The sequence below is a fragment of the Cylas formicarius genome, unplaced genomic scaffold (assembly GCF_029955315.1).
Source record: "Cylas formicarius isolate icCylForm1 unplaced genomic scaffold, icCylForm1.1 PGA_scaffold_7__23_contigs__length_41026272, whole genome shotgun sequence".
Lineage (NCBI taxonomy): Eukaryota > Metazoa > Arthropoda > Insecta > Coleoptera > Brentidae > Cylas > Cylas formicarius.
This window is the reverse complement of record NW_026844352.1, coordinates 7,606,168-7,620,607: the sequence shown is the minus strand read 5'-3', so window position 1 is coordinate 7,620,607 and position 14,440 is coordinate 7,606,168. Positions and strand designations below refer to the sequence as shown.

The 14,440-nt window shown below is 33.7% G+C and overlaps 2 protein-coding genes across 5 annotated transcripts; one reads left to right on the top strand and one right to left on the bottom strand.

Annotated features, from left to right (window-relative positions):
- Nucleotides 1–116: 116 nt before the first annotated feature.
- On the bottom strand, nt 117–2,898 carry LOC132704661 (alkylated DNA repair protein alkB homolog 8). 3 transcript variants are annotated; one of them, XM_060674818.1, is made up of 5 exons: nt 2,314–2,898; nt 1,391–2,258; nt 1,155–1,342; nt 606–755; nt 117–541 (listed from the first exon to the last, which is right to left on the bottom strand). In XM_060674818.1, exons 1-5 carry the CDS (start codon nt 2,431–2,433, stop codon nt 131–133), a joined length of 1,737 nt encoding a protein of 578 aa, XP_060530801.1. In that variant the 5' UTR covers nt 2,434–2,898; the 3' UTR covers nt 117–130. The 3 variants fall into 3 exon arrangements, with proteins under 3 accessions (XP_060530801.1, XP_060530802.1, XP_060530800.1); XM_060674819.1 differs by having other exon boundaries at nt 1,454–2,258; XM_060674817.1 differs by having other exon boundaries at nt 1,155–2,258.
- Nucleotides 2,899–3,711: 813 nt separating this feature from the next.
- On the top strand, nt 3,712–13,064 carry LOC132705164 (microprocessor complex subunit DGCR8). 2 transcript variants are annotated; one of them, XM_060675605.1, is made up of 4 exons: nt 3,712–3,754; nt 4,047–4,462; nt 4,641–5,801; nt 9,391–13,064. In XM_060675605.1, exons 2-4 carry the CDS (start codon nt 4,066–4,068, stop codon nt 9,942–9,944), a joined length of 2,112 nt encoding a protein of 703 aa, XP_060531588.1. In that variant the 5' UTR covers nt 3,712–3,754; nt 4,047–4,065; the 3' UTR covers nt 9,945–13,064. The 2 variants fall into 2 exon arrangements, with proteins under 2 accessions (XP_060531588.1, XP_060531587.1); XM_060675604.1 differs by having other exon boundaries at nt 3,733–4,462.
- Nucleotides 13,065–14,440: the final 1,376 nt, after the last annotated feature.

Here is a 14,440-nt window from a genome sequence, read left to right as displayed (position 1 = left end):
AGTCGAGAAATTTGATATCAGGGCGAATTGTCTTTGGAAGGTACAGGCACTGACAAAAAAGTGCTTAATATAGACAATGACTTTGATTATAAGGGAAGAGATGAATTTGGTATAAATTAAACCTCACAACCTATGAACTAATTTTTTTAATAATCACGCACCAGTTGCCCTGATCATAATAACTTTTTTCAATAGCTGCATTAGGTAATTTTTGACACAAACTATCCAACTCCTGCTCATCAAACACATGGTAGTAGCGAAAATAAGTACTTTTTTGGTCGTTTTTTATTTTCCACGGCACCAAGACATCTTTTGTCTGAAACTGCGTTCTATTTGTATGAACCTGAAATGATAGATCCAAGACGGAGATTTCCTGGGATGGAACTGAGTTTTCATTTACGGAATTATGTTTTCTGTTTTGTTTAATGTAACTACTTTTTTCACAATCTTTTAATTGATCTCTGGCCCATACATAAATTAAAGCTCTTCCGCCAGTTTTTAATAATCTCACTATTTCTGTTAATGCTTGTAATCTTCTAGCCTGCGGACAAAAATAAAATTGTGTAAATCATAGTTACTATGATCCAAAGCATATAAATATATACCTCATTGGCCAAATGATGGATAACAGCAATACTTATAATCCCATCTGCAATTTCACTTCTAAGTGGAATGTTTAAACAATTTGCAATAAATATTTCCAATCCTCTCTCACTACATATTTTAGCCAGCTCAAAACTGCTATCACAACCTACCTAAGAAAACAGAAGTTTATTGCAATTTGTAGGTACATATGCAAATGGTATTCACATTTTGCAGGGCAGTTATTTTGTAACATTTTATCTATAATTTAGTGCCACTCTGAGATTAATTATGGGAAATGATGGAAAGTTATTGTTCCCATCTATAAGATATTCTTCATGCTTTTTTTTTAATTAAAATTGTTTATTTTTGTGGGAGGGCTAAATTGGTTATTTCAGTAGTAGCCAAAAAAAAGGGACCCTATATTATTTTTTGGAAACATACTGTACATTACTTTTTACAATTATTTTACGAAACAACCTCAAAATTTGCTATTTTCAATGATTTTCTTTGTTGTTAAATTAGTACTTTATGGAACAGTAACCCACATTTAGCAATGTATTTAGACTTACATCAAATATATTGAGGTTTCTTGCCAAATATTTTCCATTTCCACATCCAAGGTCAATAAGTATTGATCCTATTTCAAATGATTCGACAAATTTTAAAACATTCGGCCAAGGTTTATGTCTGGTATCACTAAAATGATTGGCAATGGAGTTGTATACCTCGCGAACATGCAAATTTTCCAAAGTGGCAGCTGTAATGTTATTGATTTCTTGACGCTTTTTGTATGAATCACACTTACTATTGAAAATGCAATGACATTCACTAGTTGCTATTTTCCTAAAGGTAAATGATATGCGAGTACCTCTTTTATAAGATGTATACCCTGTTGGGGTAGGAATAACATCATATTTTCTGGGAATTATGCTATGAGTCCAGTTATAACGAGTTTCGCCAGACATTACAAGAAGAGATCTTTGAGGTAAAAAAACACACACATGTTTCTTTTCATTTCTGAATTCCATCACGATACTAGATTTTAAGGATAAACAGATAATGGGATCATCAAAAGCACTATGAGTATCCACATGATGTGGTATTCCTTGACCAGGAGTATAGTGATTAATTGTCAACTGATCTGGCATAAAATTTTTGCATTCTAAATCTGTATGCAATAGTCTTTGCCATAAGAAACTACATTCTGTTGGAACCTCTGCTTCAAGTGGTTTTGCCTTGTCCACATTATTGATGTCATACCTAAATTCATAACCAAAATGCTTAACATGCCTATGCCTCATGTTTCCCAACTCTGACTCTTCAAAATTACACAATTTTAGTAACTCATCCTCTTCCTTCATTGTAACAAAATCTTTTAAAATTGTTAAACCTGAGGGATACTTTTCTGGTTCCCATATTTTGCTTTCCTTAAAATTAGGCAGTATTTCAGTAAAAAGGAGGTAAATAGGTTTGTCCTGTTGTGCTATGTTTAACTTTCCATTGTAAGCATTATATGCATTTACAGAAGCCTCACAATTTTCGTAAGATAAAAAACAGCAAGATTTTCCTGATAAGAGACAAATTTTTGTGAGGTTTCCAAATTGAATAAAATGATGAAATACTGTCTCCTCAGTTAATCCATTCACCAACCCTGCATTACAAATGACTAAATTCTGCAATAACAGAGGGGTTCATTGAAGATATAATGATAATAATTTACAAATTTACCTTAGTAGGAATTGCAGTACACATAATTCCAACATCTTTCTTAATTATGTGTTGGAATTTCCTCAATTTCTTCTCAATCTTTTTAAATTTAGAAATGGATACATCTTGTAAAGCCTGCATTTTCAACAGCTCCTTATAATCACAATAACTTCTATTCAATAACGCGTTTCACTAATACAGTTGGAATCAAGTTCAAGTATGCGTTTCACAAAAAAAATGTTGGGCTCGACTGCTAGGATCATTCGCCCATTGCCGACTTCCGTCGAGGATCTTCGCTTTTGGTCATTGACCAACACGTACAAAGAAGACATATAACCAATATTTGCTCAACTAGCAAAAAAACAAATTTGACCGATACCAAAAAAAAACCGACACCCCCCGCTTCCACCGCGGACCATCCGGGCCCATCCGGCCTCCATACCGGCGTGAACGGGGAAAAACGACGGGGCCGACGACGATTATAACTTTAAAACATGCACTGAACACTAACAACACTAAGTCCACACAGTGGAAACCGATATCAAACTTTTGAGGACGAATACAAGGGATTCTGTCGGGAGCGAACGGAGGTTAAACCGCCGCGTGCAATGCTCCACCACAGAATCCCACAGTTGGAATCACAAGAATCAAAAATGCAATAATTCGTTTCACAATAAATGTTGGGCAAGACTGCTAGGATCATTTGCCCATTGCCGACTTCCGTCGAGGATTTTCGCTTCTGTCGGGAGCGAACGGAGGTTAAACCACCGGGTACTATACTCCACCACAGAATCATAACAGTAAGTCAATGATAAATTCAATTCAATAATGCGTTTCACTAATACAGTCAATGATAAAAGAATACTATACTTTTTTTAAGTTCCAAAAAAAAAGTTAGGCAAGATTGTTAGGATCATTCGCCCATTTGCGACCCTAACAAGAATTTCTGACATTTTGGTCAAAGACCAACACGTTTCAAAGTTTTTACTGTTAGTTACTAACTAACCCAGTAGCAAATAAGACCAACAACAGTAACAAAAAAGTATTTTTTTTTCCAAAAAAACAATTTCTCCCGGCTTTTGCCGCGGACCAAACAGGTCCAGCCGACATCCAACCGGCCATTCAAAGAAATACCACAAGCACAATTCAGCTGATATCAAACAGTTTATACCGACAAACAGCGAATTCTGCAGGAATCTGACAAGGAATGTGCTGCCGCGTCTATTGAATATATATATATATATATATATATATATATATATATATATATATATATATATATATATGAATATACGGCTGTCATTCGCCCAATACTAGCATTCAAGGATGATTTTTGTAATCTATTGTATAGACCGGTAATGGGCGATTAATTTAGTGGATATTATAATGACATTTTCTCTCGCTGTCTACATTCTGTGGTATTGTGTTACCAACAGAAGATTGAGTGATACCAAATATAAAGGTTTTAATGCAAGTAGTTTTAGGGGTGGAGTTGTACTTGAATTTATTGAAAACAAACTAAAAAGAACATTCTCACAAATATAATTATAACACGGCATTAGTTTTCTTTAATAACATTTCAAGGTTATCTCTCTTAGACAAAGAGGAATGACCTGGAACATGAGCTATCTAGCTAGCTTGTTTTCCTCGGTTCCCCTCTAAAGAATATTTCAATTTTTAATTTAATATTGTTGAAGTATTCTTTTGATTGTTACCGTGTGAAAACTTAATCATCGACAATGAAGAGCAATAAGTATTAGGGATAGAGAACTTATGGAACTCAAGGAAGGTATAAGTGGGTCATTAGGGAGGACCAGTGTAACTACCAAAACCTTAATTGAAAATCGAACTGATACCATTGAAGAGAAAGATTTCAGAACAGATCCATTAGTTGACCAAGCAAACCGCCGTAATACATATAATAGCCACCCTCCTTTAATTAATGAAGTCATTAAAACTAGCAACAGGTCACAAATGATATTTAAAAAAGAAATAAATATTGTGCAAGGCTTTAATCATATAATAAATATGAGTGAACAGTGTCCATTCAGAAATGGCAAATTAAGCAAGAATTTGGATCCTAGTTCCACATCAATTGAAGATACTTTAAAAAGGAATTTTTATTCTGTAGAAAGTCCTGACAAAGAAAGTTTCCATGAAATCAACATAGGTAAAGTATTTTTTGATCAGAGTTGTTAAATTGTTTTGAAAGGTTTTTCTAATTTTCTACTGAAATCTGTAGGTGCTTAGAGAAAACATTCTTATCACTGGTAGTTATATTAAACCTGTAGACTCTAATTTTATTTGATACATCTATTGATCATTATTCATCAGAATTGTATTTGTAGGAGAATCTGAAGAAGGGAATGCTGGTGAAAATAGACTTATAAATGGAACAACTTCACATCAAACCAACTTTCAATCCAATGCTTCTCAGACTGGGAATGCACTGCATCTCCCTTTGAATTTATCTAGAGGATATGAGAGCTTGAAAGAAAACAACACTAGCCGTAATGAGGAAAATCAATATTACAGCTATGAATCTGATGAATCAATTGAGTATGACTCTGATATTCCTGACGAGGAAGTTGAGAAAATGTTGGAAGAAGCACTCAATACAAAAAAACGGAAAGCAGGAGAAGCAGAACTGGATGCCGATAATCCCAAAGTGCCATTTGAGGAAAAAACTAAAATAGTGTTGGTGGAAAAAGGACGAAATCATTTTGATGTGCTTCCAGAAGGATGGATACAAGTGACTCATAATAGCGGGATGCCAGTTTATTTGCACAAAACTACAAGGGTGTGCACCTTGTCAAGACCATATTTCTTGGGGCCCGGCTCTGCCAGAAAGCATCTAATACCAGTAAATGCAATTCCTTGTTTGAATTATAAAAAAGCATTGGAGAATGAAAGGGAGCTACAAAAAGTTGAAGAAAAAAGGACAGACGATACGAAACTACCCGAAAATCTACCAAACGCAAGGATAGAAACAGTCCAGGAAAATATAGAAACTCAAAATTTAACTGCTGAAGCCTTAAGAAATTATTGTGAGAATGTATTTCAGTTCCAATCAATTAACGTTTTGCGGTTTAAATCTTGGTCAGAGAGGCGAAAATTTACCAAGAAAAGAAAACACGAAAGTCAACTTCAAAGACCAACTTTACCTGATGGTACAAAACTTATAACGTTCCCCATTAAAGATATTGATAATAGCGAGAAAACTAACCCAAATGCAAAGAAAGAATGGATCATGAATCCAAATGGGAAATCATATGTGTGTATATTGCATGAGTATGTTCAACATGCTTTAAAAAAACAACCCACTTACCAATTTACAGAACTGGAAAATGCAGCGACTCCTTATGCCGCAACTGTTATTATAATGGATATGAGATATGGAGTTGGGTATGGTACTAGTAAAAAACAAGCAAAATCTGAAGCTGCGCGTGCTACTTTAGAAATTTTGATTCCTGAAATGAAATCAAAAATAACTACTGACAATCAGACAGGTAAGCAAACATATTTGTTGTCAATTATGACCATACAGCTATTAGATACTATAGTGGCCATGAGGAAGATAAAAATTGATGAGCCTATATATGGTGATATTGGAATCATTTTCCGCGCATGCCCGTAAATTCCACACACTAACCTGCACTTCGCGCCATATTCTTTCTAAACAGCAATATCCACACACTTAACTCGTCTTTCCTTAAACATTTAACTGAAAACTATTGAATTCATTGTCACCGGCCATGTTGGTTGATGAATGCCATTAGGTCTTATTGGTTGGAACAACACATGACAAGGTCGTGAAACGCCAAAGTATCAGTCATCACATTATATAACATTTTATTTATTATTATTATTTTAAATGTGAAGAACATATTTTTGTATCTACTCTTAATATCAAACATATTTTCTTGGATTAAGTAATATAAAATTAAATTTTAGGAATCATGTGAAGAAACATACTCTGTCATTATATTTTTTAATAGTATTCTTTAGCGTAATAATAAAGCCTTATTTAAAAAAAGTTAATTATCACTGAATTAAAAAATTAATAAATAACTAAATTAAATACTTTTGATCAAATGAGGGGTTCTTAACATGGCTGTTAGTACTTTCGTTGATTCAACAGTGCAGGTTGTAACCTTGTGAATTTTATGGGGTGGAAAATGAAGCTTAAATACCTTAAAATGAATAAGATTTTAAAATTTTTAACTTGCTAGCCCATCTTGAAGTACTTAAATTTTAAAGATACCTACACTTATCCAGCAACTACTACACTACACTATGTCAGCTATTTTACATCTCTGTATTTTTTGTTGGAACAATTTGTCAGAATGAAAAAATTACCATTTTTGGTTCATTCATACAATTCGAAAGACAGCAAGTGTTTACCATAACTATACACTAACTCTGAAAATGGCAATGACGGCGATTTCACAAATATTGTTTTTTATTTGTCGCTTTTTCACTATCAAATACCTCAATTAAACATATAATCGAAAAACATGTAATTTGAATTTGGTCTACTACAGGAACCGATAACTTAAAGACAAACTTGAAAACTAAAAACTAATAATAGGATAATTGTTATTCGATATTTCTTGAGTGATATACCATAAGAACTATACCAAAAATTTTTTTTGTTAAACAATATCAACATAAAAAATACAACGCAAAGCTGAACTTTATATGAAAGCAATGCAACCATTCCCAATTTTACTTGCAATCTATAATAATATTTTTTCCGCCAGAGGTCTCATTGAATTGTAAAATCATCATATCGTTGAAAAATGTTTTTCTGTCCAAACCAAAAAAAATTGGTATGGTCTCTCCCAAAGTATATCTGGGGTTTTGGCGGAAATCGAAATACCCTGCCGGCGGCAATAAAACACCTGACGAGTCAGTATTGTAGGACAGAGCATCAGCATTATAAAATCACATTAATAAAAAATAATTACCTAAGTAAGTACGTTTTTATTCATAATATAATTCTGTTTCACTCTCAAAACCGTCATTAAGATTAATTACGATGTGCTCGATGTATGCAAGTGTAAGAATTTTCAATTTTTAAAATGTACTGCATTTTCCCATCCCTTAATAAATATATTATTTATTACATTTTTAATCAAACACTCGGACTTAACTTAGGAGTAACATTTTCTGCTGTCACATTTGACCACTCTGGTGTTGATAACTATTTTTTTCCTACAATAGTTCACTGTTAATAATATCCTTTTTCGAGAATATTGGCGTTTTTGTCTATCTATCTTCTACTTATTAAACATTCATAACCATTTTTATCAATTTGTTTTGCATCTAATGACAAGTGATTTTGACGGTACAAATGGAAAAAATATGCTAGTAAGAAGTTTTTTCGAATGGCACGGTAAAACAGGTTATTCAACACTGCCACTGATATCAGCAGACCTGTGGTCGACATTAGCTGACTCACCCTTACCTGTCAATAAATGATTGGTTATTTTGTTTACTCCGTATCAATAGGTATGTAGGTCGTAATAACTTTCTGGAAAAGCCAAGACAATATACTTTGAAACATACCATACACCAGGTTTCTAAATTTCTAAATGATTTTACAGATTTCAGCAATTGTGAATCACAATTTTTGGTTTTAGTTTAAAATTTTTGTAATCCATCGTAGTTAAAAAAGTATTAAAATAAAAAAAAACTCTCGAATAATCGTTTCAAAAAGCGGGAGAATATTGTCAGTATTACATTAATAAATATAAATTTTGTAAATTCCATAAATACTTTTGATAAAACTTTTGGATTCCTCCTGCGTCGGTTTTGTTGAGTTTCAATCAAGCTCTGAAGAAGCCAACAGGATGATTGGCGAAACGTTAACTAGTTCGACTCAACAAAAACCGACGCAGGAGGGATCCAGAAGTTTTTTAAAAAGTATTACAGTAGTCTGTGGAGGTGGAAATAATATTTTTATTTATTTATTTTCAAAATTTTGTTCATTAATTTCTTTTTAACTTCAACTTTAAGCAGGATATTCTCTTTATAGAAAACATACATAGTTAAGTATTAATATATGTTGAAACCGCCTATTTTTTTATGACCTTATCGTATGCCTTATATCTTATAAACTTAAAAATGCTAAGTTCGATGAATTCCAAGAGGAATTTAACAAACGAACTGAGGATATCTCGTATTAACTCCAAAAAATCCAGATAAGACATAATGACATGAAGTCAGTTTAATATTATAATACTAACTGCTATTTGTGAAAATTGGCAATCTTAGGGGTGGGTCGCACCTTAGACGCAATCTACAAATAACGTAATAGTATATTTTGTACTCCCTTCTGTAAAACACCTCATTATACACCGATCTAGCATGCGGAAACCGTCACTTTATGAGTTTCTTGTTCCGCGGATTCGAGCCCCTTCGGACATTTCCTGGATATTACCGCACGGGTTTGGGAGCAATCGGAAAAAAAGGCACGGCTTGAGTTTTGACGTTTGTCATTTGCAAAACTGTACTCAAAAACTAACGGTCGTAGAAAAAGTGTAGTATACAACACGTTTGGTAAAGTGGTAAGGGGCTCGGATCCGTGGGACAAGAAACGCACGTGGTAAAGTGACGCTTTGCACCTGCTAGATCGGTGGATAATGAGGGTGTTTAAATACTTATTTAATTACATAGTGACATATATATATTTTTTCTGATTAATTAGTTTTTAATTTAAATTTTTAAATTTTATTTAAATTTTTAAATTTAAATTTTATTTAAATTTATTAATTTTTTCATTTTTAACATTAAATTACGAAATGTTTCAAAACTCTGGGAAAATTTTATAAATATGTTATGATTTCACAAAGATTTCATGGATTTTAGAGATAACAAAGATTTCACAGGATTTACGGCTTTCACAGAGCTGCCAGATTTACTCTTCGATTTTTTTCATCGTGGCTTCAAAAGTGCCTGTATTATCGGCATAGGCATGGCCTCTATATATCTAGCTCTTTTATAGGTTGGTCCTACCGCTTACTTGTTTAATCTGCAACACCAACATTTTTGTGTTCTCGATGTAATATCAGAAGAGCTGTTCCCTTATTTTAGGCCGGACAAGAAAAGAAAAAGAACAAGATCTCTCGTTTTTTGACGAAATCAGAGTGGAAGATCCGCGCATCGCCGAATTCTGCGCGAAAACGACGGAACCTGCGCCTTACGACATTCTGTTAACGTGTCTGCAGCGAAATTTCGGCTTAGACGATTTGAAAATCCACTATCAAGGCAACACGTCCAAACACCAAGGCAACGAGTTTACGATGACCGTCGGCAAATACACGACGACGGTAGCGTGCAAAAACAAGCGGGACGGCAAGCAAAGGGCTTCGCAGGCCATTTTACAAGCCCTACATCCCAGTATAACTTCATGGGGTTCACTTTTACGTTTATACGGAAATCACTCAGTGAAGAGTTTCAAGGAGAAGAAAATGGAGGAACAAGAAATTACTTCTTTACAGAGCAAGGCGGCAGTGAATCAACCCAATTTTGCCATCCTCAACAAACTGAAAATGGAATTGGGTAAACTAAATGAAAAGAGGAAAACGGTAAGACCAGTTGGGTTGGTGAACACTTCCGAGGGTGAAATTATTCTAGAGAATGATTAGAAAATTATGTAAGGGTGCTGTTTTGTCATTCGCCATTAATTAAGTTACCCCCGCACTAAAATTAAAATTGCCTTGGCGTGTATGTCCAGACTGAGTAGCATTGTAGCAAATAGAGTAGGTAATTGACCAAATGAGCTATTTTACTCTTAGACAAATAGGTTGTGTTTGTTTTTTTAATTGTTGACATGGTGCAAACGGTAATTCTGTGCAAATATTCTAAAAAGTGTTTCTTGCAAAAATGAATTTAATGAGATGACAGGCGCTTCCGTCCGGTTCCTAAGATTTTGTTTTCCTTATTGATTCAATTTATTAAGTATTTTCGACATTTTCAAGCCATAATGTTAGAGTTTTCGATTAAAGCGACGATGAGAAAAATATTGAGGTGCGCCATTTAAAATGCGCACGCGTGGTAAATTGGAATCTCGTTTTCAGCAAATAAGATCCAGCCACGTTCAACAACTAACATGGCTGCTGACAGTTCGTCAATTCCACAGTTTAGATGTAGCATTTTTACGGCAGTATTTTCTCAAAAGATGTTTAGATTGAGTCTGTGGAAATAAATGTTTAGAAAGAAAATGGCACACAATGCAGATTAGTGGCCGAAATGTAATAGCATTTGCCCCAAATAATATATAATTTTAATATTTATTTCTGAAAATGTTCGGCCCCCCCCCCCCCCAACTTTCTCTTAAGAGGCAGAGCAGACACTATTCTACGAAAAAGACTATAGTCTCTCTCAATTGTGTTCATTTTAGCTGTCTGTCATATAAAATACGTCGGCCATTATGGAAATTTTAATCCAACATTTTCTCGTGGCCGCTTTGCGTCTATACCACAAATACTTTTCAAGATAGGGTCAAGTGCCCTTCCTATTTATCGACTCTGTACAGGTATTTGCTTGGTTTTTTTTTGGATTGCTATAACCTTTTCGAAACAATAAAGCTGGCATACCGACAGGATAGTCACGAGTATGTTTTTTTTTCGGTAAACTTCAATATCACCCAGTAAACGTTGCAAAATGTTTGAACAGAATTGTTAACGTAGCATAACAAAGCTTCTTCAGGTTCAAATTACTATATCGTACGTTATAGTTACGGAGGGCGTAAAATAAGCCGACATGCATAACAATGTGCGTCAAAATTTCAGTCCCTACTTTTATATTATTTCAAGTTTACGATCTAGATGGAGTGTCAAGAGTATCTAGATAGATTTTTCTCTTTAAAACACCTAAAAAGGAAAATGCCAAGGCATTATTACAAATATAACGGTCACACATATTTCAAAAAATATTTGTTTTAATTATGGGAACATTTTTTATCGATGAGTTTTAGCAAATTTTGATCCCGGGGATAGTTTATACATAAAAAATAAAAAATAAACCAATTTACGAAAGCTTTTAAGCCCGTTTCTCACTTGGAAAATTTGGGCAATTAAAATTGATGTTGATAGTTGTATTACATTCATTCAATACAAATGAATTACAACAGGCTATCCAACTTTCAATGAAAGAAGCTATTCTTTTATTCGATCTAGTCAATAACAATTTTTGTTTAATATTTCATATTACAAATGTCACTTTTGACAGGTGAAGGCAAAATGATATGATACGCGCTTTATTGGTGATACTGTAGAACTCGTAATAATTATCGGGATGAGACCGCACGCGTCTCCTTTTTTACGCCCTCCGTACTTAGAATATCTATGGCACTTAAAATTTATTCAATTGTACTATTGCTTAGAGACTTAAGTTAGAAACAAATTGTGTCACCCAATTTTTTTCTCAAAATGAGTCCGTCCTCGCATTGTTTATTTTAAAATCTTTTTTATGATTATTTTTGTCCTTCTATTAAGGATCCTGTCAACTTACCCTTTTTTTTGTCCGTGATTTGCCTTTTTCGGCGTTCTTTTTGAGAAAAATATTTGAGGAAAGTATAATTATCGGTAGCAAATAAGTGTGGTGTTTTAGACTTTATTATCTGTTTGACTTGTGCTTCGAGTGGCATCTTTTGGGTTTCCAGACCGGCCTTGACTTTGGGATAATCCGAATATCCCACAAAGCCTTCCGGATCTCTCAGAGTCCCTAGCGATCCCGAATAGATAACTTTTAAATAAAAAAATTATTACAATTATTGTAAGAAATATAAAATGCTGCGAGATTCAAATTATTCTTAGGGGTCAGAAACGCATGACAATTGGTCGTGCCTTCAAAAAGTATCAATCGTGTACGACGGTCATCATTTGCCCATCGTAAAGCAAGGTTGTAACGTAATTTTAATTAAATGAATTTTTGCATTTTATGATAAATTTTTGGTTACTTGCTACGTACTAAACCTATTACATATTACTGAAGAGAAATTTTCCATGCGAATTTGCTTTTGTTGGTCCGTTTCTGATATCAAAATGAATTTTGAGCTTCTCCAATAATAAAAGTTAAAAAAAGAAAACAATGCGAATTAATCCATTTGTAAACAATGGGATCCGCAATCAGTGTTTGAAAATTATTTCAAAACTTTTGGGACCTTCGTAAATGATATTATGGGAAAGTTCTCTTTTATATACTTATATAAATTCTTCGTTAACGAAAACTCTTTAGTTTTTATTAACATCGTACTAAAACACTGTTTAACATTAGCAAAATTCCAATACGGTGCCTCAAAATGAAGTATTTCTTTACAATAGGAATCAAGAAATGTGCATAAGGATTTTCTGCATAAGCCCGTTCACCCTGTTGAACTACGATATCAAAATTTAACTTGTTTTGAGACATCCCTTTTTGGAGTGTTCGACAATTTTGGTAAAATAAAATGTTTTTTTTTTAGGAATTTAGTTATATATAGGCTTTTATTTAAGTTGATATCAACCAAAAATTAATTATTATACATGTGTGGTGAAATTGAACTGATATGTATTTATTGTTACTTTTTATAATTAATATTTATTATGTGATTTTTGATTGCGTCTCGCAATTTTAATTATGATTTTTAACGTGTGAAAAACCAATTAAAGAAGAGCAATTAAATCAATAAAAACAATGTTTCAAACTTATTTCAATTATGTTTTACTTGCACCGTGGGTTAAAATTGGTTAAAAATATATGTTCGCACCTGCATTTATATTAAATAAAATATACCACAAAATACACGAAAAAATGCTCACAATTTTTTTTAAACCGTTTTAACTATCCTAAAAGTGAAATATGGACTGAACCGATATAGCTACTAGGTAGTTAGTGGCATGCGCGGAATCTCAGTCCCTTTTCTAGGAAAATAATGCCGCTTGAGGCGCGTTGTAACCTTACTGTATCATTCGATAGTACAGCTGTACCCACCTTCGGCAGTTTGCAACTCAAAAACTGTTTTCCAAGTGATTTGAAGTTGAATTGCCAGTTCCGGGTGGAACGGTGTCCACTAAAAAATCTCATTTGTACAGAAGCGCTCGTCATTATTGGAGCTGTTTTTATTACCGTTAGGAGATCACTAACCACTGCTACTGCTACAGATTATCGTCTGTAAGGAGGATGGAATGTTTAGTTCTTAATTTGTCCGATAGATGAAGCTTCAGTTCAGATCACGTTTCTAGTTTCCAAGCAAAGCTCAACAGAAACATCTAGACTGCAGGTAAAGATAGACGTCGATGATTACTGATCAATCAGTTCACTTCAGAAGCCAAGCTAGTTAGAGGTAGTAAGCCCGATCCAACTTTTGGATTTAATTCGACAATGCATCTAGTCGTGGTCACAAATTTATTCTGAATAAAATTTCTAGTTTTTATTATTGCTTAGTTTATGGGGTCACCGGTTGCTTAACTTTCTCCCCGTAAATATTTCAGCGTTTTCGATTTTTTCTTCCTAAAAATATTTTCACTTTTTAAAGAAATGACATTTTCCACAGGAAAACATATCTTGAAGTAAGGCGAATTGACAGACGACATAATCGTAGGCCCCTAAGAGACCAGAAAAGCTTTTAACGATGACCCTCTAACGAAAGGATGGGTACTAAATAGTCGTTTCAAAGAAATGATAAGTTCATAAAATAAAGTTGGGTTATTTATAAACAGAAAAAATTGTTAGATATAGATGGATAGAGAACTTATCAGTTTTTCTAGAAAGCAAGCAATTTATTGTAACTATCTGTAGAATCGAATTGAACAAAAATTTATGAAGCACCTGTGTATTTTTTTGAGACAAGATGGCCAAGACAATAACTAGAAAATTAATCCGAATTGCTTTTATTTTTTTCGCTATTGTCATCTTTGTCCATCAGGGTATGACATTTTTCGAACCTACACTTTCTACCTAAAAAGCTACCTGCACAAACTTAACCTGTTTTCTAACGGAAAATTTAATAAAAGAACTTACTAAAAACTGTGCTGATGTTCTCCATGCATGTTTTTTAGCTGAATACTTGTGAAAGTTCTTATTTACCGATGATCTTATAAGCAAGTCTAGATAGGACCAGTCCAATAGCAAAGAATATAACGAAATTCAGAAACGCAAC

What these genes read in the sequence shown, in the direction of transcription:
- LOC132704661 (XM_060674817.1), bottom strand. Translation starts at nt 2,433, where the DNA reads ATGCAGGCTTTACAAGATGTATCCATTTCTAAATTTAAAAAGATTGAG. An exon ending in GAAACCTCAATATATTTGAT is followed by an intron (nt 756 to 1,154) that starts GTAAGTCTAAAT and finishes CTGTTTTCTTAG; the next exon opens with GTAGGTTGTGATAGCAGTTT. An exon ending in TCCATCATTTGGCCAATGAG is followed by an intron (nt 542 to 605) that starts GTATATATTTAT and finishes TTTTGTCCGCAG; the next exon opens with GCTAGAAGATTACAAGCATT.
- LOC132705164 (XM_060675605.1), top strand. Translation starts at nt 4,066, where the DNA reads ATGGAACTCAAGGAAGGTATAAGTGGGTCATTAGGGAGGACCAGTGTA. An exon ending in TTTCCATGAAATCAACATAG is followed by an intron (nt 4,463 to 4,640) that starts GTAAAGTATTTT and finishes TTGTATTTGTAG; the next exon opens with GAGAATCTGAAGAAGGGAAT. An exon ending in AACTACTGACAATCAGACAG is followed by an intron (nt 5,802 to 9,390) that starts GTAAGCAAACAT and finishes CCCTTATTTTAG; the next exon opens with GCCGGACAAGAAAAGAAAAA.